The sequence below is a fragment of the Heloderma suspectum genome, chromosome 4, assembly GCF_057233095.1.
Source record: "Heloderma suspectum isolate Gila_16-S chromosome 4, 16-S_ref, whole genome shotgun sequence".
NCBI classification, from domain to species: Eukaryota; Metazoa; Chordata; class Lepidosauria; order Squamata; family Helodermatidae; genus Heloderma; species Heloderma suspectum.
Window position 1 is genome coordinate 26,209,052 of NC_139461.1, and position 17,963 is coordinate 26,227,014.

General features: G+C 43.5%; 1 protein-coding gene across 1 annotated transcript in view; it reads right to left on the reverse strand.

Moving 5' to 3' along the window:
* COL14A1 (collagen type XIV alpha 1 chain) overlaps nt 1–17,963 on the reverse strand; it is a 208,779-nt gene that overhangs the window by 45,300 nt on the left and 145,516 nt on the right. Inside the window, exons 32-40 of the mRNA XM_084848878.1 lie at nt 16,266–16,408; nt 15,857–15,966; nt 15,101–15,259; nt 10,304–10,381; nt 10,059–10,145; nt 5,208–5,261; nt 4,189–4,284; nt 3,077–3,130; nt 1,564–1,617 (exon numbers count right to left, since the gene is read on the reverse strand). Coding sequence (XP_084705004.1) covers nt 1,564–1,617; nt 3,077–3,130; nt 4,189–4,284; nt 5,208–5,261; nt 10,059–10,145; nt 10,304–10,381; nt 15,101–15,259; nt 15,857–15,966; nt 16,266–16,408 — 835 coding nt within the window. The remainder of the gene's footprint in view (nt 1–1,563; nt 1,618–3,076; nt 3,131–4,188; nt 4,285–5,207; nt 5,262–10,058; nt 10,146–10,303; nt 10,382–15,100; nt 15,260–15,856; nt 15,967–16,265; nt 16,409–17,963) is intronic.

Sequence of the window (17,963 nt, forward strand, 5' to 3'; positions counted from 1 at the left end):
ATAATGGGGGCTGTATTTCAACACATATGGAGGGCACCAGGTTTGGAAAGTCTGCACTACACCACACTGGCTCTATTCCACTGAGACATTATGTTGTACTTGCAGGGAAGGGAGCAGGGAAAGAGCAGGAGGGAGACCTGTTCCCAATTCTTTTGCAAGATCTGTTGATCTGAATATAATTTCACCCTAGAAGCCCACTTCTAAAGACTGTCTTGTGAAATGGTTCCCATTTATGTAAATAGATTTTACTTCTACATAACTAACTATGCTTAGGATAATTACCTTTTGGAATGAGAATGTATTTTATCCTGTTACCAAATATTGTTAAAGTCACTGTTAGGGATACTAATGGCCAAACCCGGGGGGGGGGGGTATTTTATTAAGAGAAAACAGATTTTTGACTGTTTCAAATCAGTCTTTAAACTGCAATTCAATATAACCTCAACTATATTTTATAATATGTCCAATCCATCATGAAACTGATTTGTTTGTTTCTACAGGTTGATTTAAGGATTATGTTATAATTTCTTCCTCTTGAAAGAACTAGTAAAAAAAATTAAAATTTTTAAAAGAAAAAAGGAAATAAAGCAGAGATTTAAAACCAACAGAAAGAGAAAATAGGAAGGAAATTAATCCTATCATCAAAAGAAGAAAACTCAGCAGTTCACCCTTCTCCCTCTTTCTGTTGCTTGTCAGATATTTGAACATATATTCAAAAGGCCAATAACTTAGGCAAAGGAGATAAAAAATTAAAGGCAACTGATTGACATGGCACTAGAGAAACTACAGAAACCATCCAAGTTGTGAGTAGTTTTTGCCACTTTCATTACTGCTTCTGCTATTTAAATAACACCACCAGTATGCAAGGAATTAGTGGACTATGTTCTACACTGGATCGATAACCCTAAATCAGCCCTTCATAGGAGATCTCTTGGATGAATTTGAGACAGCTGGGTGAAGTTGGATTTTGTGACAATTTCTTGCAGTTCCCCTTTGAGAAGACCTGGGGAAATATACGATCTGCAGGTGTCTGCTCCAGAAAAGAATCCAATGAGCCACCCTTTGTATCCTCTCTCATTAGCACCCATTGAGAAGCCACTTCTATCACATGCACATGCACAACTTCAGAAATGCCCTAAAGTTGGGAGAGACAGCATAGTGTGGATCTAGTAAGCCAGTTATTGGGTTTTTGTTATCGTGCACTCATCATTCCCTACTCATAGTTGTTTATGGGTGGGTTTAGAAGGCACTGTGACCCCCCCCCCCCCAAGTGTTGCTTCTGTGTCTAAACGGCACTTTGGGGAAGTTTTTTTTTAGAGCAGGGAAAATGTGGCATTTAATTATGAAAGTGAAAGAAAGCTCAATTTCTTCTTGTGTATTTGCACTATTCTGCTATACTACAGTGCCACCTAGAGGTTATGTAGCAGAAAAGCAGGGAAGGAAACGCTCCTCATGCAGTGCTCAGATCTCAATTCTGCGATGAAACCAAAAGCAGATACAGCAGATTAACAGCCAGTTACCAGCCTCATGTAGAAAAGCTCATTATCAATTATTTCACCTTACCCTTTGGCCTTGGTTTCCATCCCGCCCTGGTGATCCAGATGCTCCTGGGACACCCTGCATAAAAAACAAAGCAAGGTAGATAACCTATTTTAAAAAATGCATTAATAATAACAATAATTTAAACTACATCAATATTTTTAAAACTCTCTCTCTATGGGGAGGGGGAGAGACAGGGTAGGAACCAAGGATGACCTACCACTGGGGGCCAGCACTGGCAGTTCCTGGTGCATGTGCGGCCTCTCCTAGTGGCGGCAGAGCACACAGCTCCTACTGCTGGCAGCAGCGATGTTGTGCTTCCAGGAGCAAGCCCTCAAACAACTGGAAACACAAGTTTCTGGAAGGGGCAGGTCAGACCTTCCAGAAACTAGCGTTTCCGGTCATTTGGGGGCTTGCCCTGGAAGCGCAACATCGCCACCCCTGGTGGTGGGGGCCGTGTGTGCGCATCAGGAACTGGCAGCATTGGCCAACAGTGATAGGGCATTGTTGTATTCTACCCATAGCGATTAAAGGACACATATCCCCTGCTTGTAATCATGTACACATCATTTCTACATCACCCTTCAATTAAGAATTTGCAGGGCAGTTTGTAGTGGCCCATAAAACACAATAATGGACAATAAAACAGCAATACTCAGTAACACAGCAATCCTAAACCCCAGATCCACCAGCTCTGGATGGCGGTTAGGAGGGATGGAGGAGCTCTGCTGGTGCCCCAGCAGCAGCCCAGTTCTGCAGATAGGGAGCTTTCATAAGTGGTAACAAGCATAAGGCCCTGAAATTGAGCATTCCAGGGCTGGGCTTGGTGAGAATGAGCTTTGGATGTCCTGGACCCAAAACCATTCCATTACCCCAAGTGGTCCAAATCAGCCCCCTCAACTATGCTAACCTGGGGCTGGCAGATCTAATTCTCCCCCATTGCTTCCAATGGGGAGAGGTTCTTAAAATAAAAAGCCTGGTAAAACCACTCACACACGCATCCCACCCTGGCTGGGACAAGCCAGCAGGGATTCGGATAAGGCGATTCACCCCTCCCCAACCCTACTTAGGACTGTATAATGACACAGGTAACAACACAGTTCTGAGGTATCCAATCTTTGACCTAGTGTTGGAAATTCGATATTTAAATACACCTATAAAGGTGTCCCCAACCAGTCGTGTCCAACTCTAGGGTGTGGTGCTCATCTCCATTTCTAAGCTGAAGAGCCAGCGCTGTCTGAAGACGCTTCCGTGGTCATGTGGCCGGCATGACTGAACACCGAGGTGCACGGAACGCTGTTATCTTTCCCGCCGAAGCGGCACCTATTTATCTACTTGCAATTTCTTGCTTTCAAGCTGCTAGGTTGGCAGGAGCTGGGTCTGAAGACGGGAGCTCACTCCGTCATGCGGCACTCGGGCCTCGAACTGCTGTCCTGCCGACCTTCTGGTCTGCAGTTCAGCGTCTTAACCACTAAGCCACTGCGGCCCCTCAAAATACATCTATAAAGCATATCAAATCAGCACAGTAGTTAGTTACCTGTAGGCCAGGACGGCCAGTTTCTCCCTTTTCTCCTTTTTCACCACTTGTTCCCTGATGATAAATCATCACAGAGCTAAAAATATCAGTTAGTGGTCTATTGTTTGTTCCCCCTACACAATTAATTTCATCAAAATACAAGTACAAATTAGTTAACTACATATTTATTTCTGAAGGGAAAAGCCCCTTGAGTAATCTATAAACTTGAGGCACAATCTAGCCAAAGTTAAGCACTTTGATGTCCTACAGATAATAGATTTTCAGCAGGAGACTGAAAGAATGTGCTTAATTCTCCCAACAAAATCAGTGGGAGAACATGGTTTAACTTTATGTGGATCACACCTTTTGTTTGAAATACAAATCAAATCTACACGAGCACAGGATATTTTAAAAGCTTTCTTTGCTTGTTTTTCAAAAAAGGCTTTGAGATCCTAGCAGAAGTATAAATGTGGCTACTTTTTTTAAATAGCATTTTTGAAGGCATTAAAAAGTAGGGAAAAACAGAATGAAATTATTTGCTGATGTCCTCCCAGAATGCATCTTTTTCATCTTCTTTTTGTGGAGAAAGCAGGACTGGGAAGGAAACTCCCATGTTGTTGAGAACAAGATCTTGACCTGGTTTGCACATAACAACAACCCAGAGTATGGGTTGAGAATGGGTTGTTGTTGAATCGTGAGTTGTCATTACATGCGAACCCAGAACTATGAGTAAGCCATAGTTTGTTAAGCACAAACAACCCAGAAAGAGAATCCAAGGTTTGTTGTTGGGTTGTGAACTTTGGGTTGTTTAAACCATGGACTGTCATTACATGTGAACCCAGAACTGTGGGTTGTTCATGGGTTGTTTTGCCAAGCTATAGTGGTGGTGGGCAAAAGTGGCCAACTGCTATGGTGAAAAGAAAGAACTTAAGGAGAGTCCTGCTGGATCAAACCAAAGGCCTATCTATTCCAGGGCATCTTGTTTTCCACAGTGGCCAACCAGATGCCTATGGGAAGTCCCCAAGCATGGGAGAATAGCCTTCTCCCACAGTCATTCCCCAGTGACTGATATTCAGAGGCTGTTGACTGTTCAGAATAAATATTTAAACAAAAATTAAATAAATAAAACCTACCGGAGGTCCTTGGATAGAAAGTCCACTGGGGCCCTGGGGCCCAGGAGGCCCTTGAGGGCCAGGAACTCCAATTTCACCACGAGGCCCATCTGGTCCCTAGAACGGAAAAGGTCATCACAATCCCAAACTCCTCCACACTATAGGGATAGCAGCTTATGCTGACTCAATTAATGCCTCCAGATGCAAACAATGTGAAATGGCACATAGAATTCTAATAATTCTATGGCCACTACACAATGTCTGGGGGGGCCACAGGATAGTTTGGATTCCTGGATCCAACCTCAGACCCAGAAGTCCAACCTCCCCATCCCCTCTTCTTCCCCCTCGCAGCTGGCATGGAGAGAACCACACAGAATGCCTCTCTGAGGTTTCAAAGGTGCCCTTGGAGAGGAGGTGAAAGGGGCCGTGGGCGGGAAGGGGACTGGGGAGGTCAGCTTATGACGAATCCTCCAGCCGTCCAGCCACCTTCCCTCCCACTCCACACTGCCCCAGCTAAATGGGTGAAAATGCCCATCCAGCAAAAATACAGAGCAGGAGCAGCATGAAGATGAAGATTGCCTCCATGTTCCTCCCTCTTTGCATAGGATGCCCATCAGCCTCTGAATTTGGAGGCTGATGGGCATCCCATTAGGACTGTGCCCTAAGGTATGAATTAACATGACTGAGAAGGCTTAAGAAAAAGCCTTCTTGCCTGATTCAAGAATACAAATAACAGAAGTGACTTTTGAATAAGTTCTGTAGATTCACTCCCAAGAGAAATATATTCCAATGATAAGGAGCGATGAATTCTACCCAAGTCCGTAGAAATCACATCAGTTTTTAGGAACTCTCCCCTTCGCTCCAGTACCATTTTTTTCTCCCAAAACTGTTTTTCTACAAATAATAACCATTTTGGGGAAAACACAACTAAATCGATAGTAGCTACAAGTCACATCCCAGTGAGTCAAGGGAAAATTTTATATGAATCTGGCTTGTGCCTATTAGAAATTTATACAGGAAGCAACAGCATGACAAATTACCTTTGGACCATGGTCACCACGGTTACCCTTTGGACCTCGGAGACCTGGACCACCCTGCAAAAGACATTTAGTGTTAAAAGAAAAGGAACAGGACCAGCAACACAATGTTGAAGTGTATTTTTTTAACCTCCTAATAGGACTTCTCCTCTTCAGAGTTTCAGCCAGCCAGCTATGCCCTCTTACACAATACTCCATTCCACACCCACTCCCAACCCCGTTTTCTTTTCCAACTGACATTCAGTATTCTGTGTTTATTGAGAATGCTCAATCCTCAACGTTTTTAAAGTTTGGGGCTGCCTTTACATTAAAGAAAAAATCCGCAGTCCTACCATTGTGGAGCCTTTCCATGTTCACAGCGGGCTCCCAGATGCCGACCACATGATTGCGGAGAGGGAAAGTTTTTAATTTTCAAGGTTCCATAGAACTCAATGAAACAGCACCATCTAGTGGCTGAATAATTGCGCAACAATCTGACCTATTTTAATACTTCATTATTTCCGGATCTATTTAACATGGAACAACCAGGAAATACCTCTGGATGTGTCTTGGAGACTAACGACGTCATGAAAAGGAGCTGCAAACTTCTGTGAGTGAGCAATCTCAATAGCAAGATAATAGCAGGATCTGTGTGAAGAAGCCTTTGTTGTACTTCTGAATACCTTGGGATTCCCCTAAATATGATGATACCCTGCTCTTGTTGACATGCACCAGCTGAGTTCACTAGTAGAATTAGTGATTACATTCCACTATCCCCAATGCTGCTGTTCTTCTTTGTTTGTGAAAATAAGCATTATCCTTACTTAACTGATTAAGGAAACCACTATTTGATACAAAGCCTCAATGGAGGAGCCCAGGAATTCTGCTAAAAGTTGTGCTGCTCATTTACATTGGAGGCAAAGACACTCAGTTAGTAAATAAGGGGTTGAACAGCTAGCTGCAGAGTTCAGTCTTATCATGGGAGACTGGGAAGCCATAGGAAAAGTTTTTGCATCAACACATGCGTGTCCTGCCATGCATAAGATTTGTTTGTTTTGGCAGACTGTTTCCTTTTGTTAGTGTATGAAGAGAAAATCTAAGTTGATGGCCAGATTGTCTGTGTCAAATGTCTGAGTGACAGTGTTTGTTCTGTAGGACATCTCTCTCCCTCTCGCCTCTCCCAACTCTCTCCCTTTAAATCCAGTTTCCAAAATTCCACCACACTTAAGCATGACCAAGAAACAGAACTTGGGAAGAGGCTATGCAGATGGAGGCTTCAAGCTAGGGTCAAGATATTTGCCATTCACTTCTGTAAGGAAAAGTAAAGCACTCCAACAATGAACACTGTGGCAGTGTAGGAAAAACCAGCCCTTGACCCTGAATAGTAGGGCTTTCAGTTTCACAGACAGGGATTCTGTGGGCCAAACTGGAGTCCACGGAGCCTTTTTGTTTCTTTTTTAAGCCCCCAGCAGGGGTGAGGTGGAATTTTGCAAAAACAACAAGTAGGGGAGAAGGTTTAAAACCCCAATCCCAGGACACCATGATCCCAATCCATATCAGGGCCACATGCACTTACAGAGAGGTAAACAAAACTAGCACACATGGCTCCACCATGCATGCTAGACAGAATGCTTAGTTAGGCTCGTGTGTGTGTGTATGCGTGTGTGTGTTGGGGGGTGGAGTATGTGGCCAAGTGTGACATTCCCATTGTGCAGTGTCCACAAAGATGCACTTAACTCCTTCTCCTGTCCCCTGGGTACTTGCAGCAGGCAAGTCTTCCTGTCATAATGCCATGTATTTGTGAGTTATTATATTATAGTATAACTATAATATAATTCTTGCAGGACATTTATAAGCTTCATGATTGTAACATCTGCAAAGGTCTGTGGCTTTCTCACAACAGATACTACAAATGGAAGGATTAGTTATTTTGTGAGTCTTGTTTTCCTTTGAGACTGGTGTTTCCTGAACTCACGTATCTCCTTGCCTGAAAAGAATGATTTGCTTCTAATCAGTGTGTGTGGGTGTTTTAAATGTTGGAATTCTTCTTTTCTTTTTCTCTTTTTTTACTATACTATGAAATGTTCCATGTCTTTTTCCACATTTTTGTTTAATGTGTTGAATAAAACGAATGCCCATGTTATACGAAATAAAACTCCAGATCACAGTTGTTTTCTGTCTAAACTGAAACATGACAAGGAATCAGATTTTTCCAGCTGATCTGGATTATTGGGGGGGGGGGATTAATCAGATATTTTATCCAATGACGTACTATGGCATGATTCTCATGGGATTCTCCTTAAACTTGTCATATCGGTAGATTTAAGACTTTTTAGAAGTTGCACGCATGAGAACTCTATGGCACAAGCACACCAGCAAACAAAAATGCAATCTTGCACCAAATTACACATTCTTGTCCCACAACAGGCTGTCAGGATTGAGCCCAGGCACACTGGTTTAGTTTTGGACTCAGATTCAGAGATGGAGCCAGAAGAAGCCCGGCAGAGACAGGGTGTGGAGGAGGAAATTGCCCAGGACGCCCCAGGAGTCAGCAAATAATATTCCCAGGCACTTATGAAGGAGAAGGGCTTGGCTCAGAGACACACCTGCCCCCCCCATGACAGCCCACCCCTCTTGGAGGGGGAGCGAGCGTGGGGACTGACAGATGCCACAGCCCACTGCAGAGTTAAGTGGGTGGAGCTGAGAGGAGGTGGGAAGAGTCCCACCTGATTGGCTGCCCATCAGAAGTTGGGCCAGAAGAAACATCCCTGAAGGGAGGAGCCCAGAAACAGCTAGTCGAGCACGGTGGGAAACCCGTCCATTTTAGCTGAAAGGCAACTATCTTGCTTTTGGTAGCTCCCTTACCAAAATATTTATTTTGCTAATTAGGTAGTGGGGCTTAGGTAGCTTAGGTGGCTTCAGTGGTGAAGGGGATGCTTTCAGCTGAATAAAGAGTTTGTGGACAACTCAGCAATAATCCTCATAATAATAATCCTCATTAATTATTATTAATTATTAATAATATAATTATATCATTTATGATTAATAATAATAATAATAATCCTCATTACTCAGCAGGAGGGCTTGGAATCCCTGACATCAGGCAATGCATATCCATAATGAAAACCCTGATCTCATATATGAATAAGGCTCTGTGAGTTTTGCCAGATGGAGCCTCTGAAGCATTTTCCTTGACCGCTACTGAAAATCAGAGAGCTCCACTTGTGTGTCTGGGGACACATTGGTGACTTGCAACATTTGTCTTAAGATTGTTGTGAGCATCAACCACTAAGCGGTGTGAGGTTGTGACATGTTATTAGCCCCACATTACAAGCTGGGCCCAGAAATTATATGAGAGGTTGCAATGCCTACCATAAGCAAATTCAGCATCTTAGAAAGCTGTCATGTAGTACAGAAAAAGGCAACAGCAGGGCATGGCAGAGGCAGGAAAGGAGATCACTAAACTGCGCACCATCTTGAAGGTACTTCAGCATACTCTTGAGTGATCCCATTTTATCCTTACAGTGACCCAGTGAAGTAATTTAGGCTGCGAGAGAGTGACTGACTGTCCAAGATCATAAGAACATAGCAGCAGCCCTGCTGGATCAGACCAAGGGTCCATTTAGTCCAGCGTTCTACTCACACAGTGGCCAACCAGCTGCCTGTGGGAAACCCACAAGTAGAATATGAGTACAACAGCACCCTCCTGCTCACGTTCCCCAGCAACTGGTGTACATGGGCATACTGCCTCTGATACTGGAGGCAGGCAGTATACAGCCATCAGGACTAGTAGCCATTGATAGCCTTCTCCTCCATGAATTTGCCTAATCCCCTTTTAAAGCCATCCAGGCTAATAGAAGGCGTGAATCCATGTCTAAATCCTGCTCTCTATCCACTACACCAAATCTCTAACAGAACAAAATCAAAGGAACTGAGCATATATTCTGACCATTCAGAGCAACATCTAGGAACAGAAAACTTAGGTGATCAGGCATATGAGTGTAACACATTATAGGTGGCAATAGGTTGGATCAAGACTTAGCCATAGAGTGGAGACCTAATGAAAATAAATGGGACTTAAGCTACTAATGATGAGTAACCTAAGTCCCACTGATTTCAATGGGTCTACTCTAAGTATCACATTGGGTAGTATCCTATTGTGCCACAACATCACAGGATATTGTGGGTAGTATTGAAGTATCACAGGAACCACCACTCGCACAACAGGGCTTTGCTGCTTCTAAAAATAACCCAAAACTAGAGTAAATGCTCCGTTCCAGAACGGGGCAAGTCACTGAAGCTCACAGAAGGGAGCTCTGCTGACCTGTCCTGACCTGGAAATGAGTGTTTCTGCTTGTATACGGGGTTATTTTTAGAAGAACCAAAGCTCCATTGCACAAGTGGTGGGTCCCACGAGGGCAGCAGAAGCAGAGGAGGGAGAGGAGCCCTGCTGGATAGTGCCCTAAGTCCAACGCAATGTCTCTTAATTTCACTTTAGGCTGTAATTAGAAAGTAGTGGTTTTAGGGCTAAATAAGCCACCAAACATTAAAAAAATCTACAGTAAAGCAACAGATCCTTCTTAGCTCAGACAAGTTCATTAAACTCTCGGTCCACGAACAAGATGTTCTTCAGTTTACACAGTACAGCCTTCTCCAACCTGGTGGCCTCCAGATGTGCTGCACTGTAACTCCCATTATCCCCAGCCAGCATGGCCAAGCAGTCCAACCCATCTGGAGGGCACCAGATTGGGAAAGGCTGACATACTACAACGAAGTCTAATTCCCAATCTAGTAAGACTGAGGATTGCAGAAATTGGGGACTGAACCAGAGCACAAACTGGGGCACCGGGAAGTCAAACGTCAGTAAGATCTTACTGGTGGTCCAGGTGGCCCATGAGGTCCCTTGCTGACTTCAGAACAGGAGCAAGCATGAGGAAGGGCAGGGCAGCTTTCTTCATCTCTCTAGTGAGGAAAAAAGAAGTTCCCATCAAGTTCAGTGTATTCCAAGTTAGGCAAATTTAGATTATGCCTGTTCTATATTAATCTTTTGGGAACAACACCGAATATAATTACATTTTAATTACATGTCATAAAATAGGCACTTTAAGTGGGAATCTTACCAAAGCTGGAAGTTCACAGCATTTATCTCTATTGGCCCATGAAGTGGTACAAACAATATCAAACATCTGCAGCTGGAACTGTTTTAAAAACAGAAAAATAAAGTAAAATGCAGTTGCTGTTCAGGATACCAATGGAGAAGAGTCATTCCAAAGAATAAACGCATCACCATAGATATTGATTAGTGCAGTGGGTTTGCCTTGAAGCATTGCTGGATCCCCATCTGCGGTTTGAAAAAGAGCATTAATGGGGCCAGAGGAACTACTTAAAAGTATTTAATGGTCAGTGGCCAAGTTGCCAGGCACATCTTTTGTTGGGGAAATGGCAGACAAATAGCCCAAGAAAGGGTGGGAAACCAAGAAGAATAGACAGCAAAAACTGGGCACATTAAGGACTGCACTGTAAATGCAGAAAATATACTGCCCTCATTTAGATCCCTCGGGGAGAAGACGTGGGACAGGCAAAGCAACTTTGCCAATGGGTTCCTGGCAGATGCACATCCCAATATGCCTACCAGGGACCTTAAGCTTTGCCTGTCCTGCATCCTATCCCCAGTGGGAGAAGCCAGTTCCCAGTGGATGAGCCGGGAAGATCATCCTTCCAACATGGCCACCAGTGCCCAAATGACATTGGGGGTTACATTATTGGGCCCATGGAGAGCTGTGGGGGGATCATCCCCCCATTTTGGTTGCTCTCCCCTACTACGTCTGCTGACATCCTCACATGTAGCTCCTGTAATGTGGGCAGCCCCATTCATTTCAGTGGAGAAGAGGATATAGCTCTAAGTTCACACCTGTCTGGGTATGCAGAGATGTCCTCTGTGTGGCTATAAATTAGGAAACCTTAGTGGTCAGGGGATGTTTGTGTGAACATCCCAGCCTGCATATAACATGCAAAGGACCAATGGATAGGGGTGGTGTTATTTGGATATGACAAGTTAACTGAAACATAACTGAACCATTCAGAAGGAAGGCGGTGAAGCCTGAACTGCCCCAGGTGGAATATACTCACCGCAATGTGTAGCCATCATTACCAAATATTATATTATGATGGCATTAGAGAGGATGGCTGCAAGCTTTGAGTCACATGTGGTGGTGAAAAAATATTTATTATGATTGAAATGAGTTCTATTGTGCTTTTCCACATAAAAAGGGGATGCGGTGGTGCAGCGGCTTAATGACGCTGGGGTCTGCCGGCTAGAAATGGTCAACACTCCAACGGTTCAAGCCCAGCTCCGCGTGACAGAAGTGAGCTCCCGTCATTTTGTCCCTAGCTCCTGCCCACCTAGCAGTTCAAAAGCATACCATCTGTGAGTAGATAAATAGGTACCCCCATTTCGGTGGGGGGAAATGCTGGCAGCACTCTATGCGGGGAGCAGGAACCAGCACTGGATCTGCCTGGATGCGATCGGCGGAGGAGCGGCGGAGAAAAGCCCGGATGAGCCGACTTCCCTAAGAACGCTGCTGGCCAGCTGAAGAAAAGGTAGCTCGCCTTCTTGTGGTGCATCAGTGCAACAAAGACTAGCAACTACCGGCACCAGAACATCTACCGTGTAAAAACATTGTAGACTCCCTGGCAATATGTGCCATACGCTAAATAAATAAATAAATTCCACATAAAAAGAACTTCCTAATTTAAAATCAAGGTGCCAGGCTAGGGAGGCATGAGAATTGTACTGATCGCAAATCAAGCAAACATATCCCGTTTGTAACGCTCACTTTCCCCATTCAAAATGCACATTTTTCCTGTTTGAATGAACTAAAAAGCAAGTCGAAAAAGAAAAGGGGAGTGAGCTGAAACAAGCTTCAAAGTGATTTCCTGAAAATTCAAGCAAACTTGAAAATCACTGGTTCTTCCATCCTATGCCAGGTATAATTAAGAGCATTTCTATACCAGACTAAAATCCCACAACTTTACCAAGGCTTTCTGCTTCTATTTTAAATGCAAGACCACAACAGGCTCCCTTTACATGCACCTCCCTCCCCTCCTTTTCTATGTTGTTCTATATTTTTCATTATACAGCCACTAGATGGAGCTGTGGGCTAGTGCCTCTTATTGCACAACTTCCTCTTTTCTTGAGGAAACTCAGCACGCTGTAATTGGGTAGCTCATTATTTCCGATCTTTTAAAAAATGAGATAAAGGTCATTTAGCATAGGAGATGCCCTAGAGGTTGATGACATCATGTAAAGGACCTGCAAAGCTCCATGAGTAACCAACCTCAATTGCAGGATAAAAGCCCCGTGTGGAGAAGCCCAACAAATGCATTCCCCTCCCCTCCTGTATTGGCATGGCCCGCAATTATTATTTATCTATCGTATGGCACATTTACATCGCATTACAATAAAAACATAAGAGCATAATAAATATGAGATGTAAAATATAAAATATAGACAGGAATATTACAAACATATGTCTAGGTTACAGATATAGTTTTTTACTTCAGTTGTCACAGCCCGGAAATCAGCAAAGTCTCCACTGTAGGCTTGTTTTTTACACTCTGTCACTATATGTTGGATAGTTTGTTTTTCAGCCCCACAATCACAATTTGATGATGTTGTTTTGCCCCATTTATAAAGGGCATCTGCATATCTACCATGACCCGTACGAATTTCGTTCAAGGCTGTCCACATCGCACGGGGCTGGTGAAATCCAGGTGATTTTTCCAAGATGCAGGGCAAGCTTTGGCATTGTGGAGGGCAGTTTCCTAGCCAATGTTGTTTCCATGTGTTGTGGATATTGAAATCATCTTCTACAAACATCTGAAGCTTTGAAGTTATGGCAGCCAGTCAATCCTAGTGATCTCCTGGCTATATTACATCGCATCAAATTATGGCCCTCAATGATTCCACTGAAAAGGACACTGGATATATGCCTGGCTCAGGTATGGTTCCATTGTTTTAGCCTGGATTATAGGATAACATCCAAACTTGGGTTCCTCAAAGATACATCACACCTAAATAATAGCATAGGCCTTGTTAAAATGTGTGATAAAGCTGTCATTTATGCAACAAAGTTGCCTTGAAGGGAGCTATGCCTTGAAGGGAGCTATGCCCTGTTGTGTAAGTCTACAAATGCATGCTTGTAGACTTACATAACTGCCGACCAATTCACTTGAAGGCAACCAACATTTTTCTGTGGGTGTACAGTTCGCTAAATCACTTATCATCATTCATAGAGTTCTGACTTTCCCAACAAAAGCCATCATTTCTTTCCTTTCTTTCTTACAAAGCACCCTTTAACTGCAACCTTTTATAAGTTCGCCTTTGTCTTTCCTTGTTGGAATGTGGTCACAAAGGTTGCTCTGTTCAATTGTCTTGGAACTTTGGAAGGCCTGATGTATTCATCGCCATGTTTAAGACTGAGGCCTCAAAGCACTTTTTCTTTGTCCAAAGAAACACAATCTGGGGGGCGGGGGAGGAATGTTCTTGACAGGCCAAACAGCTGGAAGCAGTACATTTTGGTTTGAGTTTTTGTCCTAGTAGGTTTAAGGGAGCAGTTTTGGACAAGAGAATTCAAAGGATATGGGTAGGTTGCCCAACATGGAAATTAACCTACTTCTCTTACTTTAAAATTCTCTTATTTTCTTATCTAATTACCAGATCTCCCCAGAATTCAACAACACTGCTCCTGAAAACTTTTTTCCCACTTTTGAAAATACAGTCAGGAGGGATAGATACAGGCCTGGTGTCAGAAGTCGGCATGGTTAGGAACATGTCTATGGTATCAGGACTTGGAATTTAATCCTGCTTACCCTACCCAGCTTTGCTAGTGCCAATCTGGCCCCCTGCCCAGCACTGCTGCTATCAGGGTCCCCACCCTGCACTGCTGCTTGCCGCCACTACCAGTCACTCCCCCATCTCCCCGGGACCCATTTATTTACCCAATGGCAGCACTTTCGGATGGGATAGCGCTGCTCACCTCTGTTCCATGGTGGGTGGCCACTATCTTAAACCCCCAAAATGCCATGTGTAATCTTATCTATTGCATTTTGAGGATGAAAGATGGCAGCCACCCACCATGAAACGGAGCTGAATGCAGCCCTCAGGGGCAAAAAGGTTGTGTACCCCTGTTGCAAAGGTACAAAGGTCTTCAGATCAGTCTAGGCCTTTACCTGAGCAGTTATCAATTTTGACTGTCTGCCTAGCTGGTCAACCTTGTTCTAAGCATTTTTTCTATTGTTTGCATCTTTACCTGCTCAAGTGCTGTGTTTTCCCTCAAGCCCCTGATTCCAGGAACTTGAAGCTTCTGTTTATCACTCTGCTTCCCTCTGCAAAGCTGACTGTTTTTTGAATCCCTTCTCCTAGTCTTTTCAGAGAAACAAGTGAGAAACAGCTAAGCAGCCCTAATCAGATGTGCAGGAAGCAGTACATGGAAGGGTAAAAAGAAGAAGACATAAAACATTTGCACAGATAGTTGCAAAACAAGCCTAGAGCCATCTAACATTCAGCAGATGACAACGCTGCCCATACTGGCCCTGCTAAACACGTTGTTTACTATTTGAACTAGGGATCGGAAAATGGCACACTGAACCAGTGAAAATCTTCTGTCTGCAAACACCCTAAGAGAAATAATTGAAACGGATGAGCCGGCAGAGACCATTCTTGTTTTGAGTACAAAGCGAGATGAATCCGCACAAAAACATAGGGCTCATAGCATGCTTTAAGCAAAAAGAAAAAGAAAAAAAAAAGGCGTACTCTAGTGTTGTAAATAGTAAGAACTAAGGTGATGGCAGTTATAGTCCAACACTATCTGGAGGGCACCAGACTGGGGAAAGCTGCCTCAAGCTGTTTCGCTTACCGGTGCAGAGTTGTCTCTTGGTCCTCTTGATCGAACCATTCTCCCTAGTACTTCTATCCCATCAGAAGTAATATTGCCTGCCGCATTGATAATCTTCTCACCCACTTGTTTGCAGTCAATCACCACTTTGGCCATTGTTTTGCTGATGACAATATGCAACTGGGGAAGGACAGTGAAGTTTTTAATATACAAAAAAGATTCCAAGAAGGCATATGGGAGCCATGGGAGCTATCCATGTTGTAAAAAGCATTTTTAAAAAAATCCATGATAGCCGTGCTAATATTTCCTCAAGTTTATGTATTCAAAGAGGGCTGGCTGAAATTGGAAAATGTAAATAGAAATATAATGAAAAATGTTTAGAGATATATGTCAGCATGTGGTAGGAACTTAAACTAGGGACTTGAGCATAAAAGTAGATGTATCATTTTTAGAGCAACAAGGCCAATCTTGAAGAGCCCTCACTACAGCCAGACTATATATACCTGTATATATCTCCAGAGTGAGCTCAGGATGTGGGACAGTTCTGCACATTTATAACAGAAGAAAACACACAGTGATGGAGCTCTGGCTTACGGAATTAATCTACCTTCTATCCTGACTATTGTGAAATTATTCAGTTAACGAAAGGTGAAGAATAACTAACTGGGTTGTAAAAAGCACTGTTTTCCACAGAAACAAAGCAGAAGTTCAAAAGATCAGTTATTTGTCCTTTTACAAAACCACATTCTCTTTCCAGAATGTTCTAGCAAATCTCACCTTATGGAAACTTCCATAAAATATTTTTTTTATATTAGGTCCTTCAAAAGTAACCGTCTGGAATTCACCTTTGTAGTCATAATTGAAGAAAGTCAAGGTTTTGCCACCATCTGTACAGTGTGAGAGAGAACATGTTTCAGAGCAATGTCTATTGCGTACAACCTTTTAAAGGTTGTACATCACCTTAGATGCCTGCACGCAGAGAAGGTGATTTATAAATATTATAAATAAATACAATATAAAACACAAACAGATTAACATAAAAGACTGTGGAATAGCGTGCAGGATAAAAGTTCTAGGCTTCTTTGAGAGAGAAAATGATGACTTAGTCTCTTTGATCATGAAATGAAAAGGCAGGATATAATCAAACTAACCAACCAAAGTACACACAAAGGCACAAAATACATACTGTCCAAAATAACTCCAACCAGGGGCTCATATTCTTCATTTAAAATCTCCCAGAGGGCAAATGGTTCCTCAGGAGTTTCAGGGAGTATACGAAAGAGAAAGGTAATGGTGTAGTCTGAAGGAAGCCCCTCTGGGTGTAAATATCTGTAAGAGAAAAAGAATGTTCCAGAAACTAAAGATACCACAGCGAGTAAAGTTCTGAAGTAAAGTACCCCCAAAACACACACACAGAGCAATTGGTCTGCACTCTTCTAGAGTCAGCACTTCTGCACTCACCTGAAACAACAAAACAGCACTACTTTCAAATTGCTTCTCCTTGTTTTTTATTGTTAGGTTTGTTGTTAATTTTTGTTATTTATATTTTGTCAGCCACCTTGTATTTGATTTCATTATAGGAAGGGGGATATAAATGCTCAACTAAGTACATAAGTAAATATAAAACAGTGCAGAAAGTATCCAGAAGGTCAGACAGGAAGATGTTGGTTATGATCATTGAAATGTGGTTCCTTGCATTTTACTGACTAACCAGAGGACCAAGATATGATGATGAAGCTAGCAATAATAGAACTACGGTTGCATATGAACTGAAAGTTTCTGGATCAGCTAAGAAACAGCATGAGCTGCTACCAATGATGAAAGAATTATCTCTGTCAGGATCACTGGTGAAGCAGGGAGGGCAATTAGGCAGAAGCAGGGGATCAGGGCACCTATGAGTGGGCACAATTCAGGCCTTGGGGGGACCACATATGGCCCTTAGGCCACAAGCTGTGCACCTCAGCCTTAAACAGTGCCAGCTCCTTAACCACTTTTGGCCTCACTATTATTTTCCCTTGCCTCTTTCGTTCCAATTTATAACTGCAGAATTAAGTAGGGATGTACGAAAGTCACTTACCTTTTCGAAGGGTGACATTCGCGGTGGGGGGGAGGCACTCCATCCCTCCCCCTGAAATTCTGGCCGGGGGGGGAGGTGCTCCGTCCCTCCCCCCCGAAATTCTGGCGGGGGGGAGGTGCCCTGTCCCTCCCCCCCCCGAATCCTGGCCGGCCGGCTCCACAAATGTCAGCGGCCGTAGCCGCCGCCGTTTGCGTCCCTGCAGTCAGCCGTGATAGGCTACGTAAACATTTACGTAGCCTATCACGGCTGATTTAAAAGGAAAAAAAAACGCGCGTACACAAATGGCGGCACCCATGGGCGCTGCCATTTGCATTCCTTATTTTGGCACATCTTAGTCTATGTAAACATTTACGTAGACTAAGACAGTGAAAATAAGGGGAATGCAAATAGCGTCGCATCTACGCTATTTGCGTTCCCCTTATTTTCGCCGTCTTAGTCTACGTAAATGTTTACGTAGACTAAGATGTGCCAAAATAAGGAACGCAAATGGCGGTGCCCATGGGCGCTGCCATTTGTGTACGCGCGTGTTTTTTTTTCTTTTAAATCAGCCGTGATAGGCTACGTAAACATTTATGTAGCCTATCATGGTGTTTTTTAAAAATCTAGCCGTGATAGGCTACATAAATCTTTACATAGCCTATCACGTTGTTGTTGTTTTTTTTACTGGAAATTGCGGCAGCAGCAGCTAGTCAGAAGACCGGCCGCTGCAGCCGCCGCCACCAAACCGCCGCCGCCGCCGCCAGGAAGATTCGCCCAAGGTAAGTCCCGTCCCGGGGGGGTGGGCAGACTGTTCCGCCACCGTTTTTG